Source organism: Pezoporus wallicus, unplaced genomic scaffold (assembly GCF_028554395.1).
Source record: "Pezoporus wallicus isolate ANWC-B61680 ecotype Strahan unplaced genomic scaffold, APGP_CSIRO_Pwel_v1 contig_14689, whole genome shotgun sequence".
Taxonomy (NCBI): domain Eukaryota; kingdom Metazoa; phylum Chordata; class Aves; order Psittaciformes; family Psittacidae; genus Pezoporus; species Pezoporus wallicus.
In genome coordinates this window covers 529,753-544,390 of record NW_026637698.1, presented here as the reverse complement: position 1 = coordinate 544,390, position 14,638 = coordinate 529,753, and the positions used below count along the sequence as shown (strand labels likewise).

Here is a 14,638-nt window from a genome sequence, read left to right as displayed (position 1 = left end):
AGGGCTTGTAAGGGAGTGCTAACACCATGTAGCAGTTAGATCACATATGTAAGAGTCACAAATCAGCCCAAGTTGGAATTGGCACCAGTGGAGGTAGAGAGAGGGATACAGGCTCTCCGGCAACATTCCTGTTCTGCTGAGCTAAGGGAATATCTTCATGTTGACTGCAGTGGGAGCTGGCTTGAGCCCCATGTGTCCTGCTGGTATGCTTGGAGCAGGATCAGCTCATGCAGTGCAGAGCTGGGTGGCCCCAAGATGTACCTACATTTGGTGGGCACCTTTGTAAGCAAGACCCTCCAAGGTGCTTTTTACCGGCTTGACTGTGAAGATGCAGCTTTTTTGGAGGTGGTGAATGAGGAGCCCTTTGTACATAAGTGTTTCTTAGGGAAAAAAGAGCCCTTTGCTTGACCAGTTTAACAAGCTGTAATGTGGTGAGTACATGCAGAAAATAGCCTTGAGTTTTCCTGAATTTAGGATTAAAAACCAACCTTAGTCTGTATATTCCTGTGCCTCAGTTTGCCTGCCAGCAAAGTGAGGGAAACCAGATGTGTGTTTGTGTCAATAGCACTCAGTGAACAAAAGCATTCAAGAAAATCATTACCACTGTTCCACCATGAAGCAAAAGAAACATGAAACATGCAGGGAGGCCTCTCTGAGAAGTGCCTGTTGATCACTTCATGCCTAAGCTGGTTGGTAACGTGCTATTGTTTAGTTCTAAGGTGTATTAATCAAATACATGACTGTTCTTTGCTGTAGTCAGCTCGTCACCTGAGGATCCCTGGAGCTTGCCAAACATGGATTAATCACTGAACACTCAGTGTCACTGTGAAGCAAATGTTTATCAATGTAGCAATGGGGAAGTCAAAGCTAAGAGATGACTTATATGGCAGCTAATAACTGCTTTGGTAAGCCTGCTTGTTGCTCCAGTCATCGTAAACCCTCTTTTGTAAGACTATGACTCTGCGAAGTCAGAAGCAAATAGTGACTAATTGTAACTAAAAAAGGAGCCTTGTGGTTGACCTGTCACAGCTAGTGCCCCACAGTCAGGATGTCATTTACCCTCCGGGTTTGACCATACTCCTCTACCATCTCTGTCCTAAATGCACTCTAAGCACAGCTTATGAAATGCAGTTGTAGGCACCCACACAGTTACACTTAGCTTAGCTTGTAGTGATGCCAGAGGCAATTTCTGCATCAGTTTCCTAGTGGATTTTCTTGCTCTGATTGCTTTTTGGATGTGGGTGATTATTCTCTTGGTGCTTGGCTAGGACCATCTAATGCAAGTCAGTAGAATCAAGTCACAAGAGGTGAAAGGCAGATGTGTTCTTGCTGCGGACTCTGTTCTCTGATAGCAGTCTAGCTTATTATTCCTGTTCCCATGGGATGTAAAGATGCTTCTGGGAAGATTTCTTTATCATGCTTCTAAATGGCTTCTTTAAAGGACAAATTAAAATTCACAATGCAAAGCCTTCTGGACTGTGGGGAATTGCTGATTTCTCTGAGCAAGGAAGCTGAAGCCTCATCCCTGTGGTCGGAAGGGCTCTGCTTTGCACTGAACCACCACCACATGAGCTCGTGGATTGTTTTCTCCCCCCTCATGACGGAAATAGCCCAAGGCCTGGAAAAGCATTAGCAGGAAGAGCACAGCATCAGGAAACACAAAGGGCACCCAGCCAGGACATGACTACACAGCTTTTAGCTGCCCGGCAGCTGGGACATTGCGTTTTTGGGTGAAGGGATTCAATTCCCTCTTGTCAGAATCACTGTTTCCCAGCCAGATGCTTCCAGCTGGATGAGTGTGTGAGCAATGAGTGCTGAGCATCCCTGTGCACACACTGTGGCTACTCCTGTGCTTGGGGTCTTGTGTTTGTGGATGTGGCAAGTGTGTAGGTTCATATGTAGGGATCGTATGTGCCATTTGCCATGGCTGTTCAACCCACCTGTGCGTTCCTTCAGGATGGAGCAGGGGAGCTCAGCAGTGCTGAGGTGTCATTACTCATCCCTGTGGAGTTATTCCAGGTTCCAAGCTTGCTTGTGTAACTGAAAGGGTTTTGCCTTTTATCTATGACATGCGGGCGGAATAGTGGGAGGATTTAAATTTGGGAATGAAATTGCCAGAGAGTTTAGCCCAATGCTTGTGTTCTGCAGTAAGCAGTTACAGTGAAACCTGTTATTTCTCTAGGGAAGCATCATCAGTGGACTTTGGAACTGCATTAGGGAGCGGGATAAGATATTGAACCCCAAAAGCCATAGACTAGACGTAGACCCAAAAGAATAGACTTAGGCATGCTGTACCCTTGAAGGATGGGAAATCCTTCAGAAAAGTGTTAAAAGAACCTGGTATAATCTCTTTCCCAAAGCTTTCTACTTCGTAAATGGGAAAAGACACTTCAGGGAAGGAGTTAGGCACTTGCTTAAGGACTGAGGTCTTTTTGTCTTCCACTACAGCTTATCCAAGATGAATGCATGGCTACAGTACCCCTAACCACAACTTGGCTTCATAATTCATCTCCCCAAAGACTTCATTCAGATATAAAAGCACCATGTGACTGGAAAGGATGGATAAATGTTCGCTCTCACTTCCTGTAATGAAGCTGGAACTCCATTACAGTGCTGGAACTGAATAGGTCCCTGAGATCACTGTCCTTGAAACCAAAGAGTTGGAACCTTTTATAATCAAGCCTGTGCACCAAAGAGCAAGCTCAAGTTTCACGCTCTCCTAGCCACAGTCAGTTGTATTCGTGCCTTAGTGGATACCAGACCCAAAATGTCTTCCTCCTCCACAGAGTCCAAATATATCAGCTCCTTTTCTTAGGTTACGATAAAAATGGGGAGCAAATTATAGATGCTCTCTCCACCTTCTGGCAGGAGACAGGCTGCTAGACCGCCTTGTTTCACCAGCCTCTAGCTGGTGGCTGCAGGTTAAACAATGCTCTTGCCTTCCTGAAAGGAAAAGCATCCCCAGAAATGCCAGCTCCCTTTTGTAGCTGGTTGTTATGTCCAGCTATCAGAAGCACAAAGAAACCAAGTGGAAAAATTGAATCTGGCAGGAAGAGTGCAATGCATGAAGGCACACAGCTTCCAAACCCAGAGAGCAAAAATAGCTGCAAGAGCAAAAACTGGCCTGCAAGAAGCTCTTTAATTATTCCATCTCTTTCAAAAGCTTTGCCCCTGGCACAGCCAGGCTGCCATTTGTATAGGGAAGCTGTATGTGTTGTAGTAAAGCTTGAGCACTGCATTATTAGAGAGAAAGAAGCGGCTTTTTTGGCTGTGTTTTCAAAGAGCTGGTAGCAGATTGATTGTGGGCAGAGCCCTGGGCATGAGGCAGTCTGTATGTTCCTCGTGAGTCACCAGGATTTCAGTTTCAGTCCGGCTGATGTGAGGGTGAAGGGGTTTAGGTTTCTGCTTGGATTCTAGAGGCAAAGCCATTTAGCTTTTAGCTGACACTACAGTAACCAGCAGCCTGGTGAGTCTGGGTTTCAGGGCATCGATGGAACACCCTGTCTTTCAGAAGCCACCCATTCCCTCTTGTGGTGTCTAAGTCTATATGTTTCTCCAACCCTTGCAAGCTGACACTTTTGAAGCTATTGAGGAACACTGAGAACATTGAAAAGCTTTAAAATACTCTTGTGTGTGTTGTCTGTGCTGAAGAGGACATCTGAGTTTGCTCAGATTAAGGAGCAGATACTTGGTTATTATTATACTGGAATATAGCAATTGCATGAAGCCTCCCTGTTGGCTGAGATGTTCAAATGAGCGCTGCAGCAGGACTGGAAAGAAAAGGAATTGCTAAACACCAATGACCAATCCAGTGTAATTTGCAAGCCAATGGAAAGACCACTGTTAAGTACACCAACTTAAGGAACCTTTTCTGAACTGTCAAAGTTGCTTTAAAAGTAAGATCAGTTTCTTCTTCTTTGGGCAAGTCCCTTGCTGCCCACCTGGGTACCAGAACAAGAAGAGAGGGATGCCAGGTCAGGTGAGCACTGTGACAGAGCAAGGGAGCAGAGCTGGAGCAGAGATTGTTGTCTCTCTCTTCTGTTAGAGTTTGCAATGTCCTGTTTTGTTGTACGGCTTGAGAGAGCAGAGAGGTTATCAAGGGAAGAGAAGATGATGTGTAGGGCCAGGGAAGGTATATCACATATGCTTCATTTGTCCTCAGCAGGTGTAAACTGTCTGTAAGTGGGTGTTTCTGCTTGCATGGCAGGAAATAGAGGAGCCAGTTGTAGACAGTAGTTGTGTTTTCTTGCATCCGGTACTCTTGAATGAAAGCAGATTCCAGGCTGTCTTTTAGGATACATAATGGTGATGAGTAACTTAGGCTGTTTCCTCTGGATTTGATGTTCCGCTTATGTTAAGATGTAGGGAGTATTGTTTGCTGAGATGACATCAAGAGCTCTTGGATGAAGGGAGTAGAGACCCATCCTTTCCTCACACAGGGTTTCAGCTCCCACTGCTGCAGAACATCACAGCTCATTGAGGAACAGCAGACCTACCCCTTTGTTAAAAGAAACCAGATGAGGAAAGGACAGCAGTGGAGTCACCAGTGGCCTGTAAATGGTCAGCATCCCCCTTTTGCCCTCCCTGGCTGGGAGCAGCATGGAAAAACCACAGGCTAGAAGGAATTGTTAATGGAAAGGGACATTGATGGAGGTGACACTTCTCTGCTTGTAAGTATTGTCATCTGGGAGCAGGAGAGCAGTGGAAGGGGAGGACAGGAGTCTGAAGAAGAGTTCCAGCTCTTACATCATGGCTCTTGAATACGCTGCCAATTCACATTCAACAAGATCCATGGACTTTGTGGCCAATAACTGCCTGATGGCAGACTCTTTCCTCTTTACTCCATCCAGATTAGTCAGAACTATAGCAAATGCTGGCTGTCTCATAGCTTGCAGATGGGGCCTGCACTCACCCGTGTACGCTTTTGTGCATACTTCCCATTGAAGGATGCTTGGAACAGATGTTTACTGGATGTACTCTATTTTGGTTACGTGTAATCCATGTAAGGTACATACAGGTACCATGCTGCTGGCCTGAACCCTTCCTCAGCTTGGTAGAAAGTTAGATTTAGACCTCAGGGGCTTTCTTCTTAAACCTGTCCTTCCTTCTCCAAGAAGCTCCCTTAGTGATGACACTGTTTTCATCCTTCACTAATTCACAGGGGACATCAAGAGCCCCAGAGACACAGAGCTACTACATACTCTAATGGTCCTTTCAGGAATTCTGCTGTTCCCTTTGGTGGGTGTCCTACCCTTTTGCTGGGACAACAATATTGACTTGTGTGGCTCTAAGTCACAGCTCTCCCCTCCTGTTCTGCCAGCTGGCACATGTTCAGAAAGCCTGAGTGTAATATTTCAAGAACCAACCTTTTAAATTACAAACCCACACGCTTAAGGAGCTCCTTGCAGGGAAATTTGGGTTGCTTATCCTTGGTGTGTAAGGGTGGTGTGAGGCTTACCACATTTCCAGGTGTGTGGTTAAAGAAACATCTGTCCAAGTACAGAGATCCTACAGCAGCAAGCAGCTCTGCAAGGGAATGCTCTCAGGTTTACAGTGCTTGCTTTTGGACTCTAGCCTCCAAAACGTCATTCCATAGCACGTGCCTCAATCTGGGAATGCCTATTGCAAATGCATGATGTCATGTTAATATTTCACTTTGTGAGGGAGGCCCAGTGACCTTTGCAGCTGGATTCTAATGGCCTGTTACTGTCACATCTGCCCAGTGACGTGGAAGGAAAACAGATCTGATAATCATGAAGCAGATTTATCCATAAGCAGGCAGAGCCCACGTGAGTGAAAGAGACTCATGGTGTTAAAGGACCAAGTTGTGTTTCTGTTTGAGTGATGGCTCCTAAGGTTCAAAGGGCATGTAATTCATCACATAGCTGCACTTCAGGCACAGTAATAGCCTGGAAAATAGGGTTTGGTGGTACTGAATAAGCAATCTGTGACTGATATGAGTGGACGGCTAAGGTGTAACAGTGGTTATTTCTGTATCACTTGGCATTGCTACCAATTAACAACATTGCCTACAGGATCTCTTTTCCCAGCCCTGTGGAATTCATTCCTGATGTGGTGTGATCCTTCTCCAGAGTAAGTCCTGAGTTTATGTAGCAGCAGGAAATCTGAAGTGGGAAGTGCGAGTCCCTTCTCCTGTCCACCACCAGCACACATACCTCAGTCCCTCTCATCTGTACTCATGGGACTTCTGGCTTCTTTCTCCATCATAAGCAATGGATTAATGATTGCTTTTTGCTGTTGTCGTTGCAGGGCAACCATTGATGAAGTGGAAACAGATGTGGTGGAGATAGAGGCAAAGCTTGACAAGGTAAGATGGGGCAGCTCAGTGCAATGGTTTGAAGAGGGACTGTTGAGCTCCTGCTTAGGAATATGGCCCCAGCAGTTACTTCTAAAACATAAGCCCATCTCAGGCAGTCAGGAAGCTAATAGTGTACAGGGCTTGTCAACAGAACCATGACTCCCTCTACTGACAGGTACCTGCCAAGGCTCCTTTGTGACTGCCAAAGGATTCAGAACAAGAGGTCCAGGTGGGTTCCTAATGGTGAAGGAAGGCCTTCTTTTTCTGGTCCTGGATCTCAGGGGACTGACACTGCTTCTCTTGCTGTGAAAGTTATTTTAGTGCTGTCTGATGCCTCTCTCCATCACCTTGCTTGTGACATTAAGGAGCTGTTACACATCCAAACAGCTCCAGCACTGCTGTGTCAGCTAAGGAATATAAGGTGACCCTTGCAGGTAAACAAGGGGCCAGATCCAGACTGATGGTGATGGTGCTGTCTGATGTTCAGCCAGGCTGTGCACCACAGCTGCAATCTGACACTGGAAATAGTCTCTCAGGGACCAGTTTGGCTGTTTTGCTTTTATGCTGGTGATTCTTTACATCCAGTTGGTAGTTTGGATCCAAGTCAGAGGCTTTATGATGGAAGGCGGCTTTTCCACCCCCACTTCTCCTGATGTCTGAGACATCAGCCAATTTTTTTCTGAACAGGAACAGAGAAAAATGAAGAAAAGGAGCCAGAGGAGCTGTGGGCTTTTTATCTGAGAGATTTCCCAAAGCTACCAAGGGATAAAACTCCTGCGTGTGATGGAGAAATGGGCTTTGTTGAAGTCACCAGCCTTAGGCAAAGCTGTGTCCTATAAAGCCTATTTACTAATCAAGCTGCTTGAAACAGTTATCTGCACAAGCTAACTAGTGACACTGGTGAAAGCTGCAGAGGGATTTGGGCTATCTGTTTTCCTCTAAGCTAAGGCTCTAAAGACAAAGCAAGGGGTGAAACTTGCTCTGAATCTTCCACTACTGCTGTCTGTGCCCGCTGTAGTTAGACAACTTGGTGTGCCAGGAGCAACCCTGGAGTGAGAAGGATGGGCTGGAAGTACAAGAGCAGCTCGAGGCTCTCAGTTTTTTATTGTTCAGTGCTTTGTTGCAAATTGATTTGAGCTCCTTTGGGTGAGGACTGCATCAAAACAACAGTTTCCTGCAGCTTTGCCTTCCCCTGACAGCAGGTATGGGGTGATGTTCTGGTGGGTGGCCATTTCATTCTGTTTGCATGCATCATTCCCCTGCCTGCTGCAGAGGTGACATGAAACGCTGCCTCAGTCTCCATCGACTACAGGGTGTCAGCCCTGGGTGCAGGGGGAGTGAGGCTGGAGTTTGAATCTGAAGAGCCACTGAAGTTCAACTTTGTTTTGCTGAGAGTAACTTTGGGCAAGAATCAGTCACCCTCATTCCTAATCAGTCAGTATTTGATGGCCCAGCTCCTCTCTTTCGGCCTTCCTAGGGCTTGGTGTTGTGCAGTGGTACCCAAATAGCCGGCATCACTAGTTCTGAAAGAGCAGGAAGCTGGCAAGGACTGAATGTTTCTCTGCCTTTTACTCTGCTCGTGACCACTTAGTTTATAAATGATAAGCCTTTTAACACCTCTTTAAGATAGAGGTAAAGGGCAGTGCAAGAGATTCATCTAAGGGAAGACCAGAAATGGGGGCTTGTTTTGCTGTTTCAAAGAGAATTCCTTCATGCTGTCCTGTGCTCCATCTGCAAAGCCACCACTGCTCCCCTTGGGAATGTGTTTGTGCTGAATGGCCTTCAGCTACCAGTAACTCAGCCGTGGCCAGGAGGGTGTGCACAGAGGCATGCTAGAAACCGCCACGTTGCAGAATAGGCTGGGTTTCCTTTCCAGAGGATCTGTCCAAACCTCTAGTGTATGTCTGGGCTCCAGATGTGACAGGAACTGCATCTGTTTGCTTTGCTTCTCTGGGCTTGGATGGGGTAGCACAAATGTGCTAGCACCCAGCATCAAATTGATTGGCCAGGAGAGGATGTAAGTGTGAAAGAGTGAAGACTATATATACTGTGTATACACAGATAAACCCTGTGTGACTATATATATAGTTATACATTCAGATATGTTCTTACAGAACTGCAGACAGAGGCAAGCCAGCTTGTTCTGCAATGCATGCATAGAGATTAGGCCCCAAAGCCTTGTGGCTGCATAAATAGAACAAGCACCAAGCCCCAAACCAGCACACCATGCTGCAGTGGGGCTTTGGTATCCAGCCAAACTGAAGAGCTGCCCATTGCCAGCCTGTAGGTGAGGCTGGTTGACAGGACAAGATTTCTAAAGCCATTTGTCATGAGTAAAATTAATATCCCTAAAAACCTCCTGGATTTTGAGAATGGAAAACTTCAGTTCCAAGAGTTGCTCATTATCGGCAGTTAAAGTTTTCATTTAAAAAGCTCAGAACAGTGATGATTTAAAAAATAAACCAACAACCAAAAACTGGAATCATTTTGCTCAGTGACCAGCCATTCCCGTTGCAAATCTCTTGGGCTTTTGGTTTATGGATTTATCTGAAGTTGTTTAACATAACCTTTTACAAGGAGATTTGGCTGAACGGAGATAGGCTAATGGCCAGGAATCCTGGCTAAGCTAATGCTCCAGTCTTGACAGTGAGTTCCAGGCATGTTATAGCAGTTTGGTGTGGCTAGGAAGTCTGGGAATGTTCCCTGCAGCTGTTAAATTATCAGAAGTTAATAAAGGCTGTCTGGAGATGCAGCAAAGTGACTCCAATGGGAGGAAGCCACCCCATTTTGCTGCAAGCTCCAGGTAACTTCTCTATACCAAGGCTGGTGATGAGATTCAGAGCGTGTGTACCTTGCTTAAAGTTAATGTTTCTCTGAACAGAGGTCCATCAGAAAGTCTCTGCTAAGTCACAGGCAGTCCAGAGATACATGGTGGAATCCCTCCCAGTGCTCCAGCAGTTTCCTTGGGCTGCAGAGCTGTGGGAATTGAAGCATACTTAATCTACAGTCTTGATGGTTCCATCCTTGTGTGTGATAGAACATAGGTTTTCATCGGCTGCACACAGCAGACATAGCTTAAGCAGTCCTGGTCAGTTGGTTTAAGCAAAACGTGACACAAAACCATCAGGCTCCCCTTTATTCCAAGGTAAGAAGAGCAAAACAAGTCTCCACAAGTATATGGAACAGCCAGCTGTGCTTAGAGACTTGACAGTCCCAAAGAGCAGCATACTCCCAGCAAGGAGATTCTAGACAGCCTATCACTTCCAGCCAGCACCAAGGAGTCTTTTCCTTTCTGCAGTCAGTCTGTGTGATCAGGTTCCTTTTACTGCAGTCCTGATGCCTCAGGATAGAATGAACTGGAGGATCCCACTGGAAAGAATGGGCTGCTCTGATTTATCTGTCCTCAAGGGTAGCCTGGAACCCTTATTCTTAAGTGAGAAGTGAAATGTTGACAGCATGACATGCCCTGAGAGATGTGATTTGCATCCCTGTTGCTGCCACGTGCAGTAAGGGTTGCTGGTGTAGCCACATGAATGGCATCCTGTTCTAAAGGTCTAGGGCTGGGGTGCTGGTGCACATTAAAACCGACCTGGCTGCAGTTCAGTTTGAAGTGATCAGCTCCATATGCACTGACACCTCTCTCCTTGTGCAGCTGGTGAAGCTATGCAGTGGGATGATTGAAGCAGGCAAAGCCTACATCACCACCAACAAGCACTTTGTCACCGGAGTCCGGGACTTGTCACAGCAGTGCAAGAAGGATGAGATGATTTCGGTAAGTGATCCTTTGGGATGGAGCATGGGACACAGTGAGGCCTGGAGAGCATTAACCTTCCTGATGCTGTGAATGGAGCATCAGGAGCATCAGCATTAAGTAGCCATTTAGTATGAGATTTTATTTTTAGAGGAATGTAGAGGTAATGCAATGCTGAAAGGTCCGAGTGAGATTCATTGTTTGCAGGGAGAACTGGACTTTTAAGAAGCTGCAGTGCTGGCAAGGCTGCTGGAATCTAGGTCAGTGAGCATCAGTGACTTAGGAATGTGGGAACCAGCCTGCACAAGTGACAAGTGACATCTTCATTGCAGCACTGAACTGGAGAGGACAGGGAGTCTGTGGCTTCAATGCCAGGCATTCTGAAACGCCTTCTTGCCAAACAGCAGTGTGGCTCTTTGGTGTAATGGGGGTGTCTCCCAGCCGTTGAACCCCTGGGAATGAAGGGCAGCTGCTTCTATTCACTGCCAGTTTCTTCACCTTTTGTTGCAGGAGTGCCTTGACAAATTTGGAGACAGCCTGCAGGAAATGATTAACTACCACATGGTAAGATGCAGCTTCCTCTTGTCTTGTTGTGTGCTGATGACAACCTTTCTCAAGGCACTGATTATGGTCTCCTGAGTTTGGCTTACCTGACACTGCACAAAGGTGGGGTCCACAAAGGAAGTGTTTTCAGGTTCCAGTCCCTGCTCACTGTGTAGCCTCGAGAGCAGCAAAGGGCTGGGAGTTATTGTTGCCTTTTGCAACAGGATTGAATTGAATGAGCTGTGACTCTGTTACAGTGTTCCATCCTGATGCATCATGTATGCTAGGAAATGGGATTTCCATGGGTTAGAGGAGGTATCACTGAATGTAGGTACTGCCACATGGGTGCCTTTTGGCTCATTTCAGATCAGAGATACACAATGAATATGAAGAAGGGTGGAGTTAGAGACCCCTTCATCAAAGGAAGAGGAGAGCTTATAAAGATCCCACACTCCATGTGCTTTGTTCCTTTTGGACAGAACAGGGTTTTTATAGGAAGGACAGAGAGGTCCTGAGGAGCTCGGACAACTCAGGACTCTGGCTCTTTGCAGCTTGCATGTGCAACCATATTGCTGCAGATCTGGAATACTCTCTGAAGCTTGGCATTCACATTTTTGACATTAGGACACCAGCAAGGCTATGAATGGATCAAACTGAAAGGATTGCTTTGTTCAGCTGATGCTGGGAGCAGACTCAGTGCATTTTGTGCAGCTCCATGGCTAAGGATAACACAGGACATATTAATGATACACTGAGATGAAAGGAGGGAAGTGTCCAGACAATGCCTGTTCTCCTGAGTTGACTTTATCTCACTAACAGAGCCCAAGAAGTTACAATCTGCCCTTACTCCATCCCAAACATCCAGCCGTGACATCTGTAAACTTCGTAGAAGAGGAAGGCACTTCATGCTTGTTGGCTCCATGCCAGACCTACAATATTAAGTCTGTAACTCAGCTGGAGCTTAAAGCACAAATGCTGTAAAGCTTCAGGGTGCCAGCAGTGCCCTGACCCACTTTTATACCGCAGTGCCCCTGTCTAAGTACATTAGGCACGATGCTTGATTTTGGGATGCAAGTTAACCACACGTACCTGGAGAAGAAACTGCATCAAGTCCTTGTAATTATTTCATGAAGCAGGTGGGAAGGCTGTTTCCTAGTTAAAAAATGACAGGGAAAGGAGGTAAAAAGTGGTGGGGGGGTTAGAGTGAACAAACCAATGTGAGCATCAGAGAAAAGGTGTGTTTTTGTGAAAACAGAGAAAGTCAAACCCTGGTTTTCTGGTGCTGCTCACATTCCCTCTGAAAGCATGAGGCCTTTTGGCCAAGAAGCATAAGAACCCCTGAGCTCCTTCCTTCCAGGGATCCCATCACAGCAGCACTGACAGAGGCTGAGCAGTGCGTGCAGCCCAGGCAGGAGGGAGCAGTCCCAGCCAGGAGCCTCTGGCTGCAGGATGCTGTCAGCTCTGAAGCTTCCCTGGATCCCCACTCTCTGCCAGAAGTGGCACTTCAGGGATTGCTATTCTCTCAGCCAACTAATAAGCAGAAAGACCTTCCCAGAGCTGTCAAATCCCCGCTGGAATAACCCTTCCCATGCACCCCACCCTCTACACTCCCAGCTACATACAGCACATCCCTACCATGAGCTGCATGCACAAGGGATACTTACATCCTCCCTCCCCACTGCCTTTGGAGAGCACCCTCTTCCCTTGGTGCTCAGCAGTGTGAATCCCTCTCCAGGAAATGGCTTTGGAATGATGGCTGCATCTTGAGCCCTTTCCGACGGCTGTTCAGTTAATGGAGTTATTTTTAGTGCTTTCTGCTGTCTCCTTTGTGTGTGCTGCGTGCGTGTGTGTGTGTGTGTATCTTGGCTCATCCGTCTCTGGGGAGCTCAGCAATGAAACAGTTGTCAGTGCTGACTCCAGGAATGTGGCCAGGACAGTATGTACAACTGGAGCAAGTTAAAAAGAAGGGAAAATATCCCCTAAAAAATCAGTTGCAAAAGCTTATTCTATGATTTTATTGCTAGAACAATGAATGTTAGATCAGCAAAATCCAAGCTTGAAACCTGCTTGACTGTAGAAGATGAACACACTGAGCTCCAGAGTTTTCCCACCTTATAGTGCAGAGGGAGGGAAAAGCATCAAAGCAACCTTAGAGGAGAGATGTCAAAGAGAAAGTTGAGTTCAGAAGAGCTGCAATCAGTGTCCTGTGCCTTTTGTGCTCTTAACCACATGCATGTGGGCTGATGCTCTTTCCCATGCAGTTCCCTTTCTCTCTCTGACCAGAAAGAGGAGAAAACTAAAAGGATGCAAGTGAAAGTGCTGTTGGGATGGGATCAATCTGGCTGAGCCCCGTAAATGCATCTTCAACATCATTTTCAGAAGCCGTAACAGGAACATTGCCCACATCAGTCCTACCCCAGCTTCGTTGTGTCCTCAGCTGCCATAAATCATTGCAGCTACGTCAGAGGGATCCTCCAGCAGGAGCAGCAGCAGCTTGCAGGGGAGATTTAGCTTTGCTGAGCGAGCCAGGAGGCATTTCCTGCTGACAAGGAGAAAAGCCACCCAAGCTGTGATGAGTCAGTGAGGCAGATGGCAGATGTCATGGGTGGAGGGTAGTGGTGGAGTGCAGGGGGAAGGAAGGAGGAAATGAAAGTGGACAGGGCTTCCACAGCCTGTTCTTCACAGGGTTGGGGGGTCCACCTGTGTTATCTGACAGCACTTGGGAAGGGTCCAGGGGCATCATTGGTGGATGCAGAACGACCAGCTGACAGGGGAGATGCTTTCTGTCATCTCATGGCTTCATAGGTTTGGCTATTGTGCTCTAGTGCAATGATGTTATACTAGTCTAACAGACTTCCATGAGCTGCTGCTCTTGAAGTTTGGTACCAGTCTAGCAGTTACCACCATGAGCTCAGTGCTGCAGTTAGGGTTTCAGAAAGACCAGGTTTTGTCAGTGTCTGGAATATCTTAGGATGTCTCCTTTCTAGTTAGGGGAGAGAACCAACTTCATAATATCTAAGGGGCAGGAACAAATGTCCTTTGACCTAAGCACAAACTGGAGCTCTTGAGCTTTTTGTGAGCAACTCAACTTCAACCTGGTTCAGAAGTTAATCTTAGACTGTTGACATCTGATATGTGTGATAGAAGTACTCTTGTCATCTTGTTTTCCAGAGCACAAATCCTCAAGTGGGCTGTATTACAGAGGCATCACAGATGGAATGCTGTTCATGGGTGGCATTTATCTGGTGGGGCATTGCTCAAGAGATGAAGGACCGAATCATGTAGCCAGACAGCAATAAAAGTCATTTAAACATCTCCTGCCAAACAGAGGATGTTTGAATTCTGCCTGGACCTCCTGCCCCTTGGGTTACTGTATTCAGCTGCTAGAAGCTGCCGTGAAAGAGAAACATACTGTAGGAATATGAAGTCAGGGAGAAATGTACAGTATGCTCTCGCTGTTGAGGTTTAGTTGTTTGACAAGTGTGGTGGTATTTGTATGCTCTTTCTAGAGCTGTGTCAGGCAAACACTGGACAGATATGCCACAGAACGAGTGAGAACCCAGGTCTTGGAGATCCTCTTTGCAACTCTGCAGCAGGACAGGTAGCTGAAGAGAAGAGGAAGAGGTGGAGAGGTCAGGAGAGACTTCCAAAGCCTAAAATAATTTGAGAAGGAGCAGAATGGGCCATCTTTGGGGAGCAGGGTGCCTGAGAAGGTTATGGATGATCCCCTTCTGCAGGCCAGGGAGGGGGGTTACTTTTGTTCCCCAGCAGATGCTGAGAGGTAGCTGATGGAATCCCATGTGGGCAGTGCTGTAGCTGCCTCCTTCTCTCACAGACACGTTGCAGTGCCCCTGTTTTGGGACAGATAAAAGGATCAAGCTCTGATTCCCAGGCCACCAGACAACCAACCCTCATTTAAACTCAGCACAAACCATTCCCCAGACTGGCCATAAGGGAGATAAGCACAGGGATGTGACTCATCCAGCTCATGGCTGTGTGGTGGAGCTGGACAAGGGGGAGCTGCC

General features: G+C 46.8%; 1 protein-coding gene across 1 annotated transcript in view; it reads left to right on the top strand.

Annotated features, from left to right (window-relative positions):
- The first annotated feature begins 594 nt into the window (after window positions 1-594).
- Window positions 595-14,638, top strand: part of ACAP3 (ArfGAP with coiled-coil, ankyrin repeat and PH domains 3) — a 40,017-nt gene continuing 25,973 nt past the window's right edge. Inside the window, exons 1-4 of the mRNA XM_057407250.1 lie at window positions 595-689; window positions 6,271-6,328; window positions 9,972-10,091; window positions 10,581-10,634. Of these exons, the coding sequence (XP_057263233.1) occupies window positions 637-689; window positions 6,271-6,328; window positions 9,972-10,091; window positions 10,581-10,634 (285 nt within the window). The 5' untranslated portion in view covers window positions 595-636. The remainder of the gene's footprint in view (window positions 690-6,270; window positions 6,329-9,971; window positions 10,092-10,580; window positions 10,635-14,638) is intronic.